The 18,158-nt window shown below is 35.0% G+C and overlaps 2 protein-coding genes across 3 annotated transcripts; one reads left to right on the top strand and one right to left on the bottom strand.

Moving 5' to 3' along the window:
• Positions 1–294: 294 nt before the first annotated feature.
• Positions 295–9,378, bottom strand: LOC132553288 (nuclear transcription factor Y subunit gamma-like). Of its 2 annotated transcripts, XR_009554348.1 has the most exons (10): positions 9,241–9,378; positions 8,727–8,798; positions 7,927–8,040; positions 7,491–7,586; positions 6,919–7,171; positions 6,335–6,456; positions 5,943–6,134; positions 5,422–5,574; positions 4,333–4,747; positions 295–3,922 (listed from the first exon to the last, which is right to left on the bottom strand). XR_009554348.1 is itself a non-coding variant. In XM_060217518.1 (9 exons), exons 1-9 carry the CDS (start codon positions 9,376–9,378, stop codon positions 4,637–4,639), a joined length of 1,251 nt encoding a protein of 416 aa, XP_060073501.1. In that variant the 3' UTR covers positions 295–4,636. The 2 variants fall into 2 exon arrangements, 1 of the variants encoding a protein (XP_060073501.1); XM_060217518.1 differs by having other exon boundaries at positions 295–4,747.
• Positions 9,379–10,585: 1,207 nt separating this feature from the next.
• LOC132553291 (mediator of RNA polymerase II transcription subunit 8-B-like) lies at positions 10,586–18,110 on the top strand. The gene is made up of 7 exons (XM_060217523.1): positions 10,586–10,669; positions 13,355–13,473; positions 14,044–14,188; positions 15,532–15,672; positions 16,090–16,174; positions 16,480–16,635; positions 17,187–18,110. Exons 1-7 carry the CDS (start codon positions 10,664–10,666, stop codon positions 17,264–17,266), a joined length of 732 nt encoding a protein of 243 aa, XP_060073506.1. The 5' UTR covers positions 10,586–10,663; the 3' UTR covers positions 17,267–18,110.
• Positions 18,111–18,158: the final 48 nt, after the last annotated feature.

Below are 18,158 nucleotides of genomic sequence, written 5' to 3'. Positions count from 1 at the left end.
GAGTCTAAGTGAATGTGCGGTGTTATTGTTCCATAATTGGTACATTCAAGCTCAGAACTTTGTGATTCTCAAGTTGAATTTTTTTTCTGTACTGAGAAAGATGTCCTTATTGTCCTTGAAAGACAAAACTGCATCTTAATATCTTAATTCCGCCCCCTCTATCCCATCCCAGATTTTCTTTATCTTCCTGCAAAAATACAAATTTGTCAGGTCACTACACAGGAATTCCCATAGGATGTGAAATACTGGTGGGTTATATCAACCCCACAAAAAATAACTCAATAACCATCCAGCTTAAAAATCGTACATGTTTATTTTTCTTAAATAATGACAAAACAAATAGGACAAGTAAACAATGAAAACAGAATGTGTTTCACACAGTTTAATGACTTTCAAGAATCTATGAAACACCATATAAATTTGTTTATCACATTTGTGTGTTTCATGAGAGAGTGTTCCTAATACACAAAACTATGCACCAGTATGTTTTAACAATGGAGTGTTTATGACATGCTTGTATGCCCTTACATAATATCTTTACCTGCAAAATATCAATGTATTTACGCAGCAGTTTTTTCAGTGGTAATGTATTAAATAAATATGTGACCACGAAATGATTGGTACTTTCAATGACACATGAGAAAATATAAACTTACAGGCGTTCCTTTATCATTTCCAGTGAGTTAGTTTTGGATATAGGCAGCCATCCAACCCAACAAAACTAGATTTACCATTTGGAAACATGACACTCGCTGACAAGCATTGTAGTTTTGATACCAGCAATTAAAAATCATTTTAACCTAAAATTCCTGTACTTTAAATCTTTGATTTGACCAAACGCCTCCATTGATACAAGCATCAGACCAAATATCATTATCAGACATCATCAGTCTGTTTACAAAATGGATAGTTAATAATGTATCTACGTAGGCGAGCTTACATAACATTCCTCGTATGATAACATATGATGTTATGCAGCAGATGGTCCTGTGAATATGTCACACTCTAAGTGATACCTGACACACTGGGGAACAATAGGTAGTCATGTATCATTTCATAATGTACATGTATTACATAAAGACTTCGGCAGATAAAAAACATAATGCAAAAAAAAAAAAAAAAAAACCCACAAATATAACAGTGGCCAGAAAAAAGATATATCAAGGAGAATGAAAGCATTGTAATATATGTAGTATTCGTTCACCCTATTGTAAAATGACACCAAAACTGAATTCTGTGTGAATTTGATGTTCTGAATGTAAATAACTTCTGAAATACAACATTCTGTAGTAGTATTGTGTATTAACCATGAAAATATACACTAAGCCTTATACATGTAACTAGTAACATTAGAAACTGCTGGTCATCAGCCTTATTATCAAATGATATGGTGCTGGCATATCTCGCTGTGTTAACCTCTGCCCACATGAAGTTTAGTAGTGGGACACCAGTGGCGTGTAGTTATACACTAGTACATGTATATAATTTCCTGGTGAATTGTAAATACACTAGCAATGAAAAACTCATAGCAAAGGGACTTGTCAGGAATTTACAACCCACAGTCCCAATATATATGCATTATAGTATCAAAGATAATAACTTCCAAAACGGGAAATCTAACACATTTTTCTAAATCATGTTCTTGATATTCTACGGGCTGTATATCTTAGTATGGTGAAATGGCCTCTTATCTATAACGGAAAATCTATGCTTGTGTCACATATACAGTACCCATGACCATGTCGACAGTGTGTCTTTTGACTGTGTTATGTCTCAATCATCTTAGAAATTTTACATTTACATCACCATGCTCCATTCCTTAAACAAGAACTGTACAGATGAAATACTTTGAAAAGCCTGAATGTGTTGGTCAGATGAACTAAATCAATTCCGGATACATTTGAGAAACTGTGTATGAAGATATAAACAAGTCTTTTTATTGTTATACCTTTACATAAATCTTCTAGACAGAAAGAAGTTGCATTGATCTGCATATAGATGCCATTGTTCACATGACCTTGTGGTACAACCTTTTTAAGTGACAGAATCAACATGGTAGTTTGAACTAATAGATTTCATTGTTTGTAACAAATGTTTTCTCAGGGTATAAATGTCAGATAGATATAAATATTGATTAAAGATAAAAGAAATGTATATAAAACCATTGTCTTGTAACAGCGAAGAGTTGTTATGAATAAATAACTCCATAATCAAATTTACACAAACAGTACTGAATTGATGGAGTGTCACCAGATCACACAAACAGTACTGAATTGGTGGAGTGTCACCAGATCACACAAACAGTACTGAATTGATGCAGTGTCACCAGATCACACAAACAGTACTGAATTGACGGAGTGTCACCAGATCACACAAACAGTACTGAATTGGTGGAGTGTCACCAGATCACACAAACAGTACTGAATTGGTGGAGTGACACCAGATCACACAAAGAGTACTGAATTGATGGAGTGTCACCAGATCACACAAACAGTACTGAATTGACAGAGTGTCACCAGATCACACAAACAGAACTGAATTGGTGGAGTGACACCAGATCACACAAACAGTACTGAATTGATGGAGTGTCACCAGATCACACAAACAGTACTGAATTAACGAAGTGACACCAGATCACACAAACAGTACTGAATTGACGGAGTGTCACCAGATCACACAAACAGTACTGAATTGGTGGAGTGACACCAGATCACACAAACAGTACTGAATTGGTGGAGTGACACCAGATCACACAAACAGTACTGAATTGGTGGAGTGACACCAGATCACACAAACAGTACTAAATTGGTGGAGTGACACCAGATCACACAAACAGTACTGAATTGGTGGAGTGACACCAGATCACACAAACAGTACTGAATTGGTGGAGTGACACCAGATCACACAAACAGTACTGAATTGGTGGAGTGTCACCAGATCACACAAACAGTACTGAATTGGTGGAGTGACACCAGATCAAATTAATTATTTTAATTATTTTTACATATTTGATTTCACATCAGGATTTTGTCATAAATCAAGTATGTATATCATATGTCAGTATGTACAAATTTCTTCCATTCATTCATTGAAACAACTTTACATTAACTGAAGGGATATTCTGTAAATGTGAAGAAAACACTTACCTAAAAAAGCCACAATGATGTTTTTCATTAGAACACCAACTGTGTAAATGGAAGTGGTTACAGTTAGTTATTATGGGAAAATAACCGAAATTATCAGAGTGAAAAGAAAGTTTAGTGTTAACACCAAGATGCTGTAATTTCAGTTGCACAGTGGAAAATGTGGAAATTCCCTTATCACCTAGATGCCCACTGTTCTGGTCACTGATTGGACGACACAAGACAAGTTTTTTCCTGGTAGTCCACACTCTGGTATCCTACTCCAAATTAAGTCTCCATTTAACTTCAAGCACACATTCTGTTTTTATACAACCAACTAACGGGATTAAATCTGGTAATATGACATGTATTTAAGTTATTTTACCCAATACAATGAAGCCTCTAGCATTGAACATGTGAAGTCTCAAACAGCAGAATGAACACTGAGGCATTGATCCTGTAGTGTAAGTGGATAAGTGGTCACTGCTGGACTGTTACCTCTGACAATGAACCCATAGTGTATGTGGATAATAAGTGGTCAGTCTGCTGAACCGAACTCTTGAGGCATTGAACCTGCAGAGTATGTGGATTATATGCAGTCAATCTGCTGGACTGATACTTCTGACACTGATCCTGTAGGTTATGTGGATAATAAGTGGTCAGTCTGCTGGACCGAACTCTTGAGGCATTGAACCTGCAGAGTATGTGGATTATAAGCGGTCAGTCTGCTGGACTGATACTTCTGACACTGATCCTGTAGGGTATGTGGATAATAAGTGGTCAGTCTGCTGGACCGAATTCTGCAGCATTGAACCAGGCAACATTTTACCATCAAATATATCCATTAGTTCAATAATGTAGCTGATAAGTATCTACAGCACTCAAATGCTCAGCTCCTACAATTTTTACTAAATCTAATTGACCACTTGTTTTAGATTTCTTACTCATTATATTTACATTATGCTATTGAAGGAAACTCTCAGAAAACAAATTCTGATCATAAATCAAGTCACAATCTCTTTTTTAAGACTAACTACCACATACTTTCACTACATTGTATGGGTAAGGATACTTTCAACAACTCAAACAACAATTAAGTTCACCATGTACAAACATGTCATGTTCTATAAACAACATGGAGGTGTCAGATCTTTTTAGCATTAAGGACAGTTTTCCATGTAAGAAAATTTTCATTTGTAAATGAGATTACCTTGCACTTTCAGGATTTTGTAACCTGAAAAGCATACCAGCTTAATGTTTCCAATACCTTTCTCATGGCAACATCTTTACCACAACTGGATATTTCTGTGTACAAACTGATGTGCCATGCTGTATCACTAGGCGTTGTGTGTTTTCCTGTCTGGTAACCATGGATACTTCCCAGGCGACCATAACCAAGATAAGAGATCAGATCTCCTTTGTCACATATACCAGATTTCCAAACATAAGTATTGGCACAGCTGAACATGTCAAACGTTGACAATCTGACTCTTTCTGTTCATAATCTGTCTGTGTTATGCTGCATCTTGAGAGGCATCACCATGGTCACCATCAGCACCTGCTGCCTGGTGTATATAAACCTGCTGTTGTCCTCCTGCTAACTGCTGGATCTGGTATACTTGTTGCTACAAAAAACAAGAAAATAGCAGCATGTCAACATAAATATAATCCAAACTCAAATTCAACAAAACCAGGGCAAAATATGAACAAAAGAAAGATCTACACAGAGACTCCTCAAGGAGAATAACACCAGATGTTTCCTGAATAGTATGTGTAACATCTGCTTCATCAACGACACCCGCCATGTTAATCTTGGTTAATCCAAGCAAGTAATGTCATGTTCTCAAACGAGTACAAGGTATACAAAAACGGAACCAACACGAATCAAACACATTCAGCTTCATATCACAAACACCGAATTAACAGATTTGTTGATTTACCTACCTAATTGGAACTGATGTTATACAGTACTTCCAATCTTATGTAAATTTATACATAAAATCAACTGGAACAATTATATTGTTGTCTACTTATTCTGCATAAAAAAAAATTGCATTGTGAAAAGTTTAAATATCCCCATATTTAAACTTTCCATCATGCAGTCTTCTTAGGTGATAAATATCTCACTTTCTCTTATTTTTCATCACTAAGCACTGGTGCTACTTTAACAGCAGAGTTACCTCCCCTGTTAAAGTATGACAATATGGGCCCTTCATTATTGTTTATCCCAGCCTATCATTTGATTGGTCCTAAACTATATATATAATGGTAGACTACTGAAATACGTATATAAACTTACTTGTGAATTGAACTGTGGTTGGTCTGTTTGTGAGATTGTCTGCACATTCTGAATGGCTGGCTGGGCTGCCTGCTGGATAATGATGGGTTGGTTGGATTGTTTACCCTGGAGCTGCATTTGTATGGCCTGCAGTTGCTGGGGGGTCAGCTGAATCTGTAATGGATGAAAAACAATATGTAGCTGAAAGCGAAATAAATACTTCCCTGTGACTTTACATAGAACGAAATTCCACATTACACATAAACCTATATACTTCTTATACTGTCCTAAAATTCTGCAGCATATTTATTATACATACAAAATGCTGAGTTTTCTGTTTGTTGGCACAAGTATTGTTGGTTTACGGACATTCATTATGGAGAAGAAGCTTTACAAATACTAATTTTAAGAGAAAAAGCAAACATTTACATTAACTTAATTTCTTATTTTTGTTATTGTTACTTGTTACTGCACAACAGACCAGAATGTTTAACACAATACACAATCCATGTTACACACAGTGTTAGTTGTTTTATACGTACAGGTATGTTCTGAACCTCCCCTGAGGTGGTGATCACTTGCTGATACACCTGTGTCTGCTGTTGTGGTTGCTGAATCTGGACTTGTTGAAGTGTCTGTGGGACTGGAGTGGCAGCAGATGATGTCGGCACCTGGACCTGCTGAACCTGCTGGACCTGGGGTGGGGCCTGAATCTGTATTACCTGTGGCTGGGGCTGTAATATATGTCATGTTTACACTGTAGTACACAATTATACCTACAATGTAGGTATCACATAGTAATTCACATTAATTATATGTCCTCACTATGTATATGTATTAATTAGACAATACTTAATGTACTAGCGACTTCTGTAGCCTCTAGTATTGTGCTCCCCTGTAATGCAGTCTGTGTCTTACATTAGACAATACTTACAGTGCTAGCAACTACCGTAGCCCCTTGTATTGTGCTTCCCTGTATTGCAGTCTGTGCCTGAACTTGTCCTGTCTGTATCTGACCTGCCTGCACTTGGAACTGTTGTTGTAGAATCTGATTTCCTGTCAAAGAAGGAGATCAAATATGGTCTCATTATTATAAGTCATCCCATTCTCATTTCATCTCTTGACTACCTAGCATGTTTCAAAAACCTCATAAAAATTCAGATAAAATCTCATCTATTCAATTTAGAGTTTCACACATCAAAGGTAAGGTATCTCAAATTTTATTTCAAATTCTTTAAACTGACTAAACATTAAATTTGAAAGCACCAAAACGTATCCAATTATCAAAAAAAACCTTTACTCTCTGTTTATATTTTGGTTGGCAAGTTTGATGAATATATTGACTAGCTATACTTTGAATTTTGGTTGCTGATGAATTTAGTCTTTATGAGAAAATTGAACTAAACACAACTTCTAAATGTGACAATAAAACACCATCAACTGTTAAGTAGGAACAGACAGACTGAGAGAATGGTGCATTGTTATACAGCCCCAGCTATATAATGCATATTTAATTACCAGGAAGTTGGATCTGTGTGACCTGAGGTTGTTGTTGGACAACAGCAGTTGTCTGGACTTGTGTTGCTGCCTGCTGTTGCTGTTGTTGTTGCTGGGCTTGTTGTTGTTGTTGTTGTTGTGTTTGTTGTTGTTGTTGCTGCTGCTGTTGTTGTTGCTGCTGCTGTTGGGCCTGTTGTTGTGCCTGTTGTTGTGCCAACTGTAAATAATACTGGATCTGATCTGGAAGCCCTGACGATGACCTTCCACTTTCTTCCTGTTGGTATAAATAAATGTTCCTTTAATGCTTAAATTCCAGTATAAGTTGGCTGGTTTAACATGTTCTTATCTTCAAGGCACTGTAATGAGTGACTTATTATGATAAATTCAAAAAGCGGTCATCAAAATGTTAAATGTTTAAAACAACATTGTACAGTTATACAGTACTATCAATCCAGTTCAAGGGAATATATTTACTTGTCAACATAAACGGATAATTTACCATCAACCTGTTTCAAGATTACTTGTCACCAAAAACTGATAATTTACCATCAATCTGTTTCAAGATTACTTGTCACCAAAAACTGATATTTTACCGGACGTTTGGTTGGTTTTAATTCATCCCTTGGTACAATATCTATCAAGAAATCAAACTGGTCAAATTTGGTTATCGCCATGGCAATGTCATTCCTCTGTAAAAAATAGATAACAAAAGGTTAAACAGGTCATAAAAGGTACATACTTGTATCAATAACAAATAATGCTTTATCTACAGAATGTTGTCAGACTTGCTGAAATTGATTGTCAACTAAGGTGCAATAACTTCCGCCAGCAATACTGAGCATTCTAACAATTAAACAATCAATAAAGTGAATGCTTTTCATATTTTATAACATATCTACAAACGAAGGCATAGCAATGTTGTAATTCCAATTACTTCCAAAACGGAAAAGAGCAAACGATATAGTGCTAGCTACACATTTTTGACAATTGCTATTGTGATCACTATGAAAACAGATTAGAATAAGTCACCTGAAGTGTTCTTCTTTTGTTGTCCTCTGTGTGTATCCAGGCTCGTAGTGACAATTCACTGATAAATATTTCTGCTGCCTTTGCAAAAAGTACAGGGGCTTCTGCACTGATCATCTGTGAACAAGCAGCAAAAGCATCTATGGTATAGGGGAGATAATCTCATAATATTGTCCAAACTACCTAAAAGCTGTCATTGCAATGCCCCATCAGGGATTACTTCAGACAAATTTTACTAAGGGTAGTATTACCAAAGCCATTTGTGTACTCTGAATATACACAAATTCCCATCAAGAATATATACTGAAGGCATGAGAAAATTTTCACCCAGACAATTGTAATTAGTATATTTTACTAAACTTATTTTCAATTCATGCAATCATGAAAAAAGAAATATTAATCAAACCTCAACATTGTTATATAGGGACATGTATCTTATTTATGTAATCATCATGTGTGGCATATACTTTTACCATATCTCTCTTTTGAATAATGACCAAAGGGCATTTCTCAAAATCCGATTGAGTCTAGTAAAAGAATCCTACAAATTATTATGATTAAGATACCTTATCAAAACTTAGAAGGGTATAAATAATACAATATATAAATCTAGTTCTGCTTTGAAACAAAAGATGTCGGCCATACATGTGTATCCTGAAGGATGATTTAAAAATAGAATCGAAACAAATTTCCGTGTAGCAAATGTTAACATTGTAAAAAAAAGTCAGGAAAAGCAGATGAACATATACACAGCTGCAGACAGGTGGCTGGACACCAAGATCCCTACAACAGGTGTGGCTTACCTTAACATCCTCATCTAGTTTCATTATCTTCTTTATTCTAGCAAGAGGAAGTTCTTGCTGTTTGAAATCATCCTGAAGGAAAGTGGTAAGAATGATATTAATTCAAAGACGTTTATCATGACAAGCTTATAAGTTTAAGTTGAAGTCTCGTTCATTTCTGGTATGTGTTTTTCCTTTTATGACTCAACCAGATTTTATATCAAGACATTACAATAGAACAAAAGATGAAATAAAATTATCTTGAAATCAGATACATTCATTATTGAGTGTATCAAATTGTCAATGAAAATTAAATTAAACACATTCTCATTATTATGATTTTTTCAATAAACTGATGATTATAACTATACTTACATACAAAGTGTACAAAAAGTATATAGTGGTGGGGTGTTGATGGAATAATTATTACAGTATTGTCATAACTCAGAAAAGAAAGATATTCTGAGTAAAAATATCCACTTATATATGAAACTGAGTAATTATTCAAGATTCTGTGGGTCTGCAGGATGCTCACCATTTTTAGATTACGGATGTCTTGCATGGCTTTGGGCCAGAACTGTGTTAGCATCTGTGCTGCTTCTCCACTTACAGCCAGTGCCCCAGCACCTGGTGACTGACTTGCTGGGGTCTGAAATGTGGGCTCAACAGACATTTCTCTAAAATATAAGAAGAAAAAGCTTTCACTATACAAACAGAAAAATCAAAATGGCAACTACATTTGTGACTTGGGAGAAAGAGAGAAAAGGTGATGAGTTAAAATACAGATAAGCTTATTTCTGATTCATGGCTCTTGTTGATGTTTTCTAGATCAGGTTGAAATGTTCAGTCTGATGCACAGTATATTGTCCATGCATTATTATGACTGAAGGTACTCGAGTCACCAGATATCAAGTTTGGCTTTATAGTTACTGAAAAGTTCCTCATTCCTCCAATGATTATCAAATCTTTTTTTAATACATTTACATACTAGAACAATTTCATAGCAAATTCCATGCCATGGTGTAACTTTGTGTGATGGGTACAAAATGCAAAACTGTTCAAACTATCTTTTTTTTTATTTTACATTTCTTGTTCAATTTATTTTGAATATCAACTGAGTTGGTGAAAAATTAAATTTAAATTTTCTAGAAGCAGAAATATCATATGTATTATAATTAGTTTAAGTACATTACATGATTTGCTTCCTGTTGAAATTTGCCACCCTCTTGGCAAACACATAGATTTTTTGATTCCAGGAAATTATATAGCTATAACAGTCTAGAGTGAATTGGTCTAGACAATTATGTTATAGAATCCATCATAAAAAAAAACAGGAAATATGTTTGTGTGAAGTTTTTTCATTTCAATATCCGTCTTTGTTAAGTGGAACATCATTCAATCTGAGTTACATATACATGTATATTGAAAGGATAGCTAATCTAATGTTATATGTTGTGCAATTGGCATAGCATTTGAAACATCCCTAACGTTTTAAACCAATGCTTCATCTACACATAATTTCGCTTAATCAAGAAGAGTGTTACGCTATTTTTAGTTAGGCTTGTGTGATTTGTAAAATAGTTTTCATTCAAGACCAGCTGACGAATGAAACGATGTGTTCTTGAGACATCGGACCAATAAATTGGTCAGGAATCTACACCCAATCAACAGATCACTGCTGACCTACCCACCAATGAGAACAAAGAACAGCAGTGGATCACCTCAGTGCGGGAAAGACCAAAACGTCTGCCACAAACAAACGAAAGACATTAATGAACATACAGAAACTATTCTGCGAAATGGCAAAGAGAAATTCAACTTACCAAGTTTGTTGTTTGGGAATAAATGTCTTGAGGAAGTAAATATGGCGCTTATTCGCTGGTTTGACCTATTTTTTATTGTAGTCTGCGCATACTCATGAGATTTCTTCTTCCGGTTTAGTGTTTCCGGGCTCAAAGATGCAGGTAATATTTTTTGTTGACAATCAATATATCGGTAATGATATTTGTCCCTGATATTAGGACAAGAAGCGATAGATTAGATACAAAATATAAGCTCGTTCAATCATGGTAGTTCATGACTCATAAGACTGGGATCTGAAACTTCAGTGTCTGGTAATTCAAACATTGTCCCGTGGCCTCTCAGAAGTAATAAAAACCAACACTGTCCACATATATCGGACTATATTATACGTATCCAAACAAAGCAAATGAAACGCTAAGGTTTACATTCTTAAATTCTATTTAAATATTAATTCAGTCTATGTTAAAGGACAAGCATAAAAAGTCATTAGACGACCGTCATTAGGTTATGCGTGTTCAATTCTTCCTCTGCTTAATCTCCAAGATTGGAGCGATTACAATCTCTGGACTTTGTTGGTACGTGTGCGAAAAAAACCCATATAGTTATAATTGTTAAGATAAACAAAGGTAAATGTTTAAAGTAAATGAATTATGTTATATAGGGGATCGGGTAGGTTGGGAGCTGGGAGGTATTCTGTGTCTCGCATCATTGGTGACTGTGCTAAATGAATGAAACAATCACACAATAGAGGACTTATTAGATTTAATGCAAAGAGAGACTTGAGGCAACATGATATGCGTAAGTACAAAGCCTATGATAGTAGGACAGATAAGGAGAGGATGTGTTTGGCAGTGTGCTGTATCTGGATTCATGCTCCTGAGAAATTGGAGGGGTGGCGGAAGCTTTGAATGTCCTTGGCATATAAGAGAGCTTGAAAAAGCAATGGTTCCCATGAGTCCTGAAGTTGGTGGAACTAGGTTAAAATTACGAGTTGCCTGGTATAGTGATAACATCTTGAGTGAACTTTTAAAAGTTGCATTACAAACTTTGCCTTCCTCCGACGCCTCTGCAAGGAGTCCCACTTGAGTGAGTCAACCATTACTGAGACAAGACTTGGAGTTTTTGAGTGAAAGTCATAGGCATATCTGGACAGCCCTGACAAGTTGTGGTCTAAACAGGGCAGAGTAAATGGATGGCTTTGACCTCCCTGGTGCATCAAGACATGTGGCACAAGCATTCTGAAGTTGTGTGTGCCTTGGCACGAATGCTACTAACATGGAGGTCCCAGGACAGGTCATGGGATAAAGTAACCTCCAGGTACTTGTTAATCCGAGACTACTAGTCAAAGGAGATGGAATGACATTTGGTACTAAATTCTTACAATTAAAATCAGGGACATCAAACCTTATACATTCCTGAAAAAATCAGATAAAGTAGATATGGCACAACAATAACTAAATAACTACAAACATGAAAAATGTGGTACAATAATTGTCTAAAAATATGCCACTAAAAAAGCACAATTTCAATGAAAGCCAAACAACCAAAGGGCGATAACTCTTCCAAAACAAGTGACAAAGTAAGATAAAAACTTATTAAAATGATGAATAAGGGTAGTAAATTTTTCAAAAATTGTTAAATTCTATTGATAATGCAGTTTAGGAAAACACAATTTCAAAAAGTTACATGTATGTCTTTTAAGTTTCAATGACATTTTGTTTTTAAAAAATGAGAGATTATGTATATCAGCAAAAAACAAGGACTATTACTCTTCAAAAAATTGTAAAATTACAATGCTGTTAAGATAAACACTATTTTATGTAATGGTTATTTAGCCTACTATGTTTTACATAACTGATTAAAATCTGAGGGAGGCCATCTCCTTATAAGATTATAATTAAAGGGCTGAAAAAAGCAATGGTAATACCTCCTCTGGAAATTTTTGTACTGAACTGCCATTCAGGAAAACCCAATGTCATGTTATAGTTATAAAGTCTATAAAGTTTAAAAGAAGTAAGTTGAAAATTGAAAGCAGAGATTTCTTCAGAAGATGAAGATTATGAAAAAGACAAAAGACAGAAACTTCCAAAGTTTGTTGCTTGAAACTGCCATTATGGGGGAAAGAGAGAGAGTGAGAGAGAGAAGTAAGCGAGAAGAACTTCAGACAAATAAAGATTTACGATTAACAGACAATGCTATACCATAGTATGTACTGTCATAACTTTTGAATAATTTCAGCAAGGATTTTAGCCATTCTGTAAAATATTTTTGTTAGTGACAAAACTTGGAGCACATTTTCCTGATCATTTTGATCAAGGATATGATTCCGACGTCCAAAGGAATACTGTTTCCAGTTTGAGGAAGACTGTATGGGCTATCTTTTGAACCCAACACATATGGGAAGGGAGGCAACTTTAGATCAATTTACTTGGAAGCTTTTCTCGTCAAAGAAGAGTTTGCTCAAGCGCATGCAGCATGTCAGTTGTCAGTCATTTGTACTGAATGAAATTTAAATGTTGAGGTGTTTTTTGATTGATTTTGCTTCTTTACTGTATTCAAGAAAATTTTTACCACTTTAATTTCCACCCATTTGCCGTTTTGCTGATGGAGCAGAACTATAAGATGTCAAAAGTTTTATGTTGAATTAGGAATATATGTTAATATTTTAAGTGTAAATTCAACACATGGTAAAAAAATGGACAGTAATATACAGGGATATATATATTACAGTTTACAAGTATGGAGTATTGACATTTTGAGAGAAATACCTCTAAATTAGAAAATCAGATACAAATGAAATAGTTGTAGTTACAAATCACTGATTGGATATGTGTTGTGTATTGCAGAAGGAAGAAAAACAATTGGAATTTGCACTCGATGCACTTATACAAAGAGTTCAGGACTTGAAAAACTCCTTGACTGCTTTTCTTTCGAAGTTGGAAAATGAGTACCAAACAATGAGCTGGTAAGAAAATCACACATGGAAACATGTTTAATTTCCTTACCTGGTATGCTTGAACTCAGTAGAATGCTGATAAAAGTTAATCATACATAATGTTGAGAAATCATATTAACTGGTTCTCATCCATTCATAATTGATCATCAATGTTTCTTAAACCTTTAATTATTGATTTTAAACATACCTTGCATTTAAAGGAACTAAAGTGTTTACCAGAATAGGTAAATGCTAAAATAGATAGTCGGTTAATGTTTTAAATGTCAAGCTGAACTGTATTTAATAAAATACTTGATATGCTATTTAAATACATTAAATATGTTAATCACTGTTCATGTTTAATGTTGACAGCCACACTTTGTATTAGCATGTAGTAAAATTATTGTCTATTTCTCATTAAAGTACCAACATCAACAATTATTATGTAGAATAGAATGTTTGCAATGATGATTTACAATTTTCATAGGAAAGTTTATTTATGACAAAGTGAAAGTAGTAAATTGATTATAATTCTCACACTGTTCTATATTTGAAGGTCACATTGCTTGATGGAGATGTTTTTCTGTTTTTGTTTTGCAGGCCTTCAGTGCTGGATAATTTTGCCCTGTTGTCAGGACAGCTGAACTCGCTTGGAAAGCTCCTGAAGAGTGAAAAGGTGCCAGTGTTGAGAAACCAGATCCTGTTACCCTTGGCTCTCTCTCCTGAAAGAGACCAAGAGCTGGAGGTCAGTCCACTAGTAAAGCATGCAGTGGTATCACAATATGTTTTTTCCAGCTTTATAGCTTGTACTTATGTGATATCCACCATATATACCTGAGTTGTGGAAATAACGAATTCAGACTAACCTGCTAACTAGCCTTTGGTGTAGGATGGCAAATGTATCCTACTGCATGTACCCCTATAGGTTCACATGCTGTTTGATCATAAAAAGCAATAAACAACACAGTGAAACTGATAAAGCTGTCAATCAGTTTCCTTCACATGCACAATATACTTCCAGAAAACTAACCACAAAATTAACTTTAATACAACAGTGTAACAAATGTACTGGTTAAATATCTTTCCATCAAGAAGTTGAAGTACACATGCTATCTGTGCATATGTGATTTCCAGTTCAAGTATCACTCACTCATATGCTTCAACATATAGAGTAACCCAGGTGTAAAACATGAGTTTGTGTGATTTCCTAGTTTTAGATCCAAGGTGAACTTGGTCAGATTATGACCAATTAATATTGTTCACATAATAAGCTATTCATTGTATATCAAAGAAACATAACCAGTAAGTAGGTATACTTTAGAGTACATGTGTACTTAATAGTCATCGAAGTGAAGCGCGGATACAGGAATTTGAAAATGAGAGAGGGTTTTTGCCATACAGGACACTGACAACGGTTATCCAATGATAAACACTGTACTGTGGTACTTTGAGTCAAGCATCATTTTGGTCCCCAAGGCTTCTTTGCGTGATAAAAATGGCATATCATAACTTCAAGGTATGATATGCATCGGATGTCACTAAATAAAGGGATCGAGATAAAGAGTGAGCATATCGCCAATTTAGGTTTTGTATTGGTGGGATAAAAAGCTGTTTTCATGAATGTTTTCCAAAGTATTGAAAATATGATAAATAGTACTTTAATCTTATTTCTACTTCTTAAAACTAATCATGAACTTTTCATCTGAACAAGCCAGAGGCTGAGGAAAAATTCCAAGATTTATTTTGTAGACTCCATATATCATATAAATATGAATGGTATCATGGTTTTCCATAATTTTGTTTGTAGTAGGCTGTGTAGTGAAAGTAGGAGGCTGGCCTGCCGTGTACATGTAGTCGTGTACGGAACATTATTACGGAACTGGATTGGTATAGGCTGCCAAATGATCAAAGTAGCCGGTCAAATTGGCCGGCGACCGGCTCTTATGGAATACCCTTTGTATAATTCTTTTTTTAAACCTAATAAATTCTTGTGAACTTGTGTTATGAAATAAACATCCCTCTAACTTGTGAATCTCCTAAACAACTAGGCTAGATTAAAACCATTTAATAATTTTGAAATTATTTCAGAAACTTACCGAGAGAAGAGTATTTGCATTTAATCATGAAGTTGTACCTGACTACTTGAGAACAAAGCCGGAACCTGATGTAGAAAAAAAGATTCAGGAATCAACATCCAAAGCCACCAACAACACACCTGATATAGCACAAGTAAGTGATATTAAAGGTATCACCATTAATAAATCTAATGTTGTTGATCTGAAGAGATAACGGTCCTAAATCACTTAGGTAAATATAAACACACTTATTCAATTGTAGCTCAAATAAATATTCATTACCATCATCATAACCATAAGTCAAATCTTAATTCACTGCTGATACATTTACACAGTGAATGTTCACAGATTACAGGATGATGCCAAGCTAAGAAGGGATTAAGGATGATGTGGGCAATGTTATCTTACATGTCAACATGTAAAAACAGTTGTCTTCTTTACCTAAGTGCAGAAGTCATTGATGTTTTGACCATTAAGTGCCTGGTATTATTAAATTCTTTAAAAAACTTTTTACCATTTGACTGCTCCGAGAATATTGACCATATTAATATATGATGTTTTGTAATTGTAGAAACAACTAAATGCTATGAACAAAGTGACAAGCAATATCTTGGACATCATTAACTCCCATCGAGATGACATGGAGAGTGATGCCAGTAAGTCTGCTAATCTGAATCAACTCTTTGACTGTCTGGAGAGAGTTAAGTCTGTCTCATAATTACTGTCAACCTACCTACCATGTGTATCAACTCATAAACAAAACAGCAATCATATTGGATGAGTCTACTCCTTGTAGCCTTGATGATTTAATTTTGTTTACGTTACTTACTTACTGTAGGGTATCATACAGGAAAGCAATTAAAACATTTTGCATGTAATATAGTTGAAGTGGTAAAACAGGTTGGAAATTGAAAAAAAAATATAAATATACATGTACTTAAAATTTTCCTTTGATTTACAGACCAGAAGTCTAGCTTGGCTCAGACCTCTTCTATGTCAGATACCAATGCCCTCATAGCAGTAACTATGTTTGGAAAGGGCCTAAAGTCATTACGACGAGATTCTAGCCAATCACAACCCAGTATACAACAGCAAACACAGCAACCAAAAGCTCAAGGTAAATCAACAAGAGTCATAGCAGTATTTGTACAACAGATACTATTCATTGCTGCCTGTTTAAGTTATGTTAAAAGTTTAATTTGCAAACAGTTTTATATCATTCTGTTCTTTTTTTTTTTTTGAAGAAGAGAAATTGGAATTAAAAAAGATGTTTTTATGAAACACTTTGCCCCCAATTGCAACAAAATTCTGAAGTGCTAGGTATATGCTAATCACATGCACACTTTAAACACTTAAGTCTTCATTGCATAATAGTTAAGGCAAATGATGCATTTGTTATGGCCAATGTTAAAATTGTTCAAATGTAGGTCACAGTCAAGTTCAAATGGTCAAAAGGTTTGTTACCACCAGAAAAGTCTTGTTCACAAGAAACACACATGCCAAATATGAAAGCCCTACTTCTTGCGAAGCAGTAGTTATGAGCAAGATTAAAGTTGACAGTAGACAAACAGACAGCACAAAAACAATATGCCCCTGATCTTTTGATCCAGGGACCTAAAAAATACAAACAGTTTAGAGAGATAACCATTGCTATATTGTTTGTTTCAGTGAGTGCGGGAAAAGCTCCAAGTGCAATTAAAACCAATATTAAGGCAGCTTCTAGTTCAAATCCATACCAGAGACCTTGACCAGTACAGGTGCCAACTACATGTATTAAACAAAATCAGACATCTGGTTCAACACAAGAAGCTGGAGTTACTATAATGCTACAAGTGAGGTTTGACAAGGAAGGGTCAATTCACGTTTCCACTCATCACATTGAGTTATTGACCTAGGAATGATTAGCTTGTTTGAGAAACAGCTATCTCAATTCTTAAACATTGAATTTGGAGAAGAATATTTTTAACATGGTAAACTTTCAAGCTCGATGTACATCTCTGCCTGTGTCCTCAGTGGAGCATTTAAAAACTTTTCCTTTACACTGTGTGGAGATTCGGATATATTGGCAACTTTCAGAGAATGATTGTCACCATAGTGCAAGTGTGAACTACTGCCTATTGATTTGGCAGTGAAGAATCTTATGTTTGGTAGACTTTTATTCCAGTAAGCCAGGATTCCAAGGTATTGAGAAAGTAATGACCAAATTACTCTGAAAGAATTACTCTGAAAGAGACCAAGGAAATACTGCATTTCTTCAGTTGAGTGATCCCTAACAGGGAAAACAATGACTCTATCACATGTTTAACGTGATTATTGATATGGTGTCATGAATTCATCACTTGATCTGGATTGAATCATTTTGAAGTGGTAGCTGAAACAGTTATTTAGTGAAAAGGTTGATATCAATAGGTTTATGATGAAGTGCTGTTGTTCAGAACTGTTGATTGATGTAATCTGTTGTGAGAATACATTTGTTAGAGCTAAATTTCAGTTACAAACTAGAAACAATTGCAAACAAATATGTCATATAGTAGTAGACTCATGTACCTTAAAATTGAACAAATTTATTTGAAATAAAAATTAATAAGTCTATGAGGTTCATCCATGTCATTATTTTAGCTCACCTGGCCTGAAGGGCTA

Source organism: Ylistrum balloti, unplaced genomic scaffold, assembly GCF_031769215.1.
Source record: "Ylistrum balloti isolate Yb309-2 unplaced genomic scaffold, AGI_CSIRO_Ybal_v1 Utg370314, whole genome shotgun sequence".
Classification (NCBI taxonomy): domain Eukaryota; kingdom Metazoa; phylum Mollusca; class Bivalvia; order Pectinida; family Pectinidae; genus Ylistrum; species Ylistrum balloti.
This window is presented reverse-complemented; position numbering and strand designations above follow the sequence as displayed.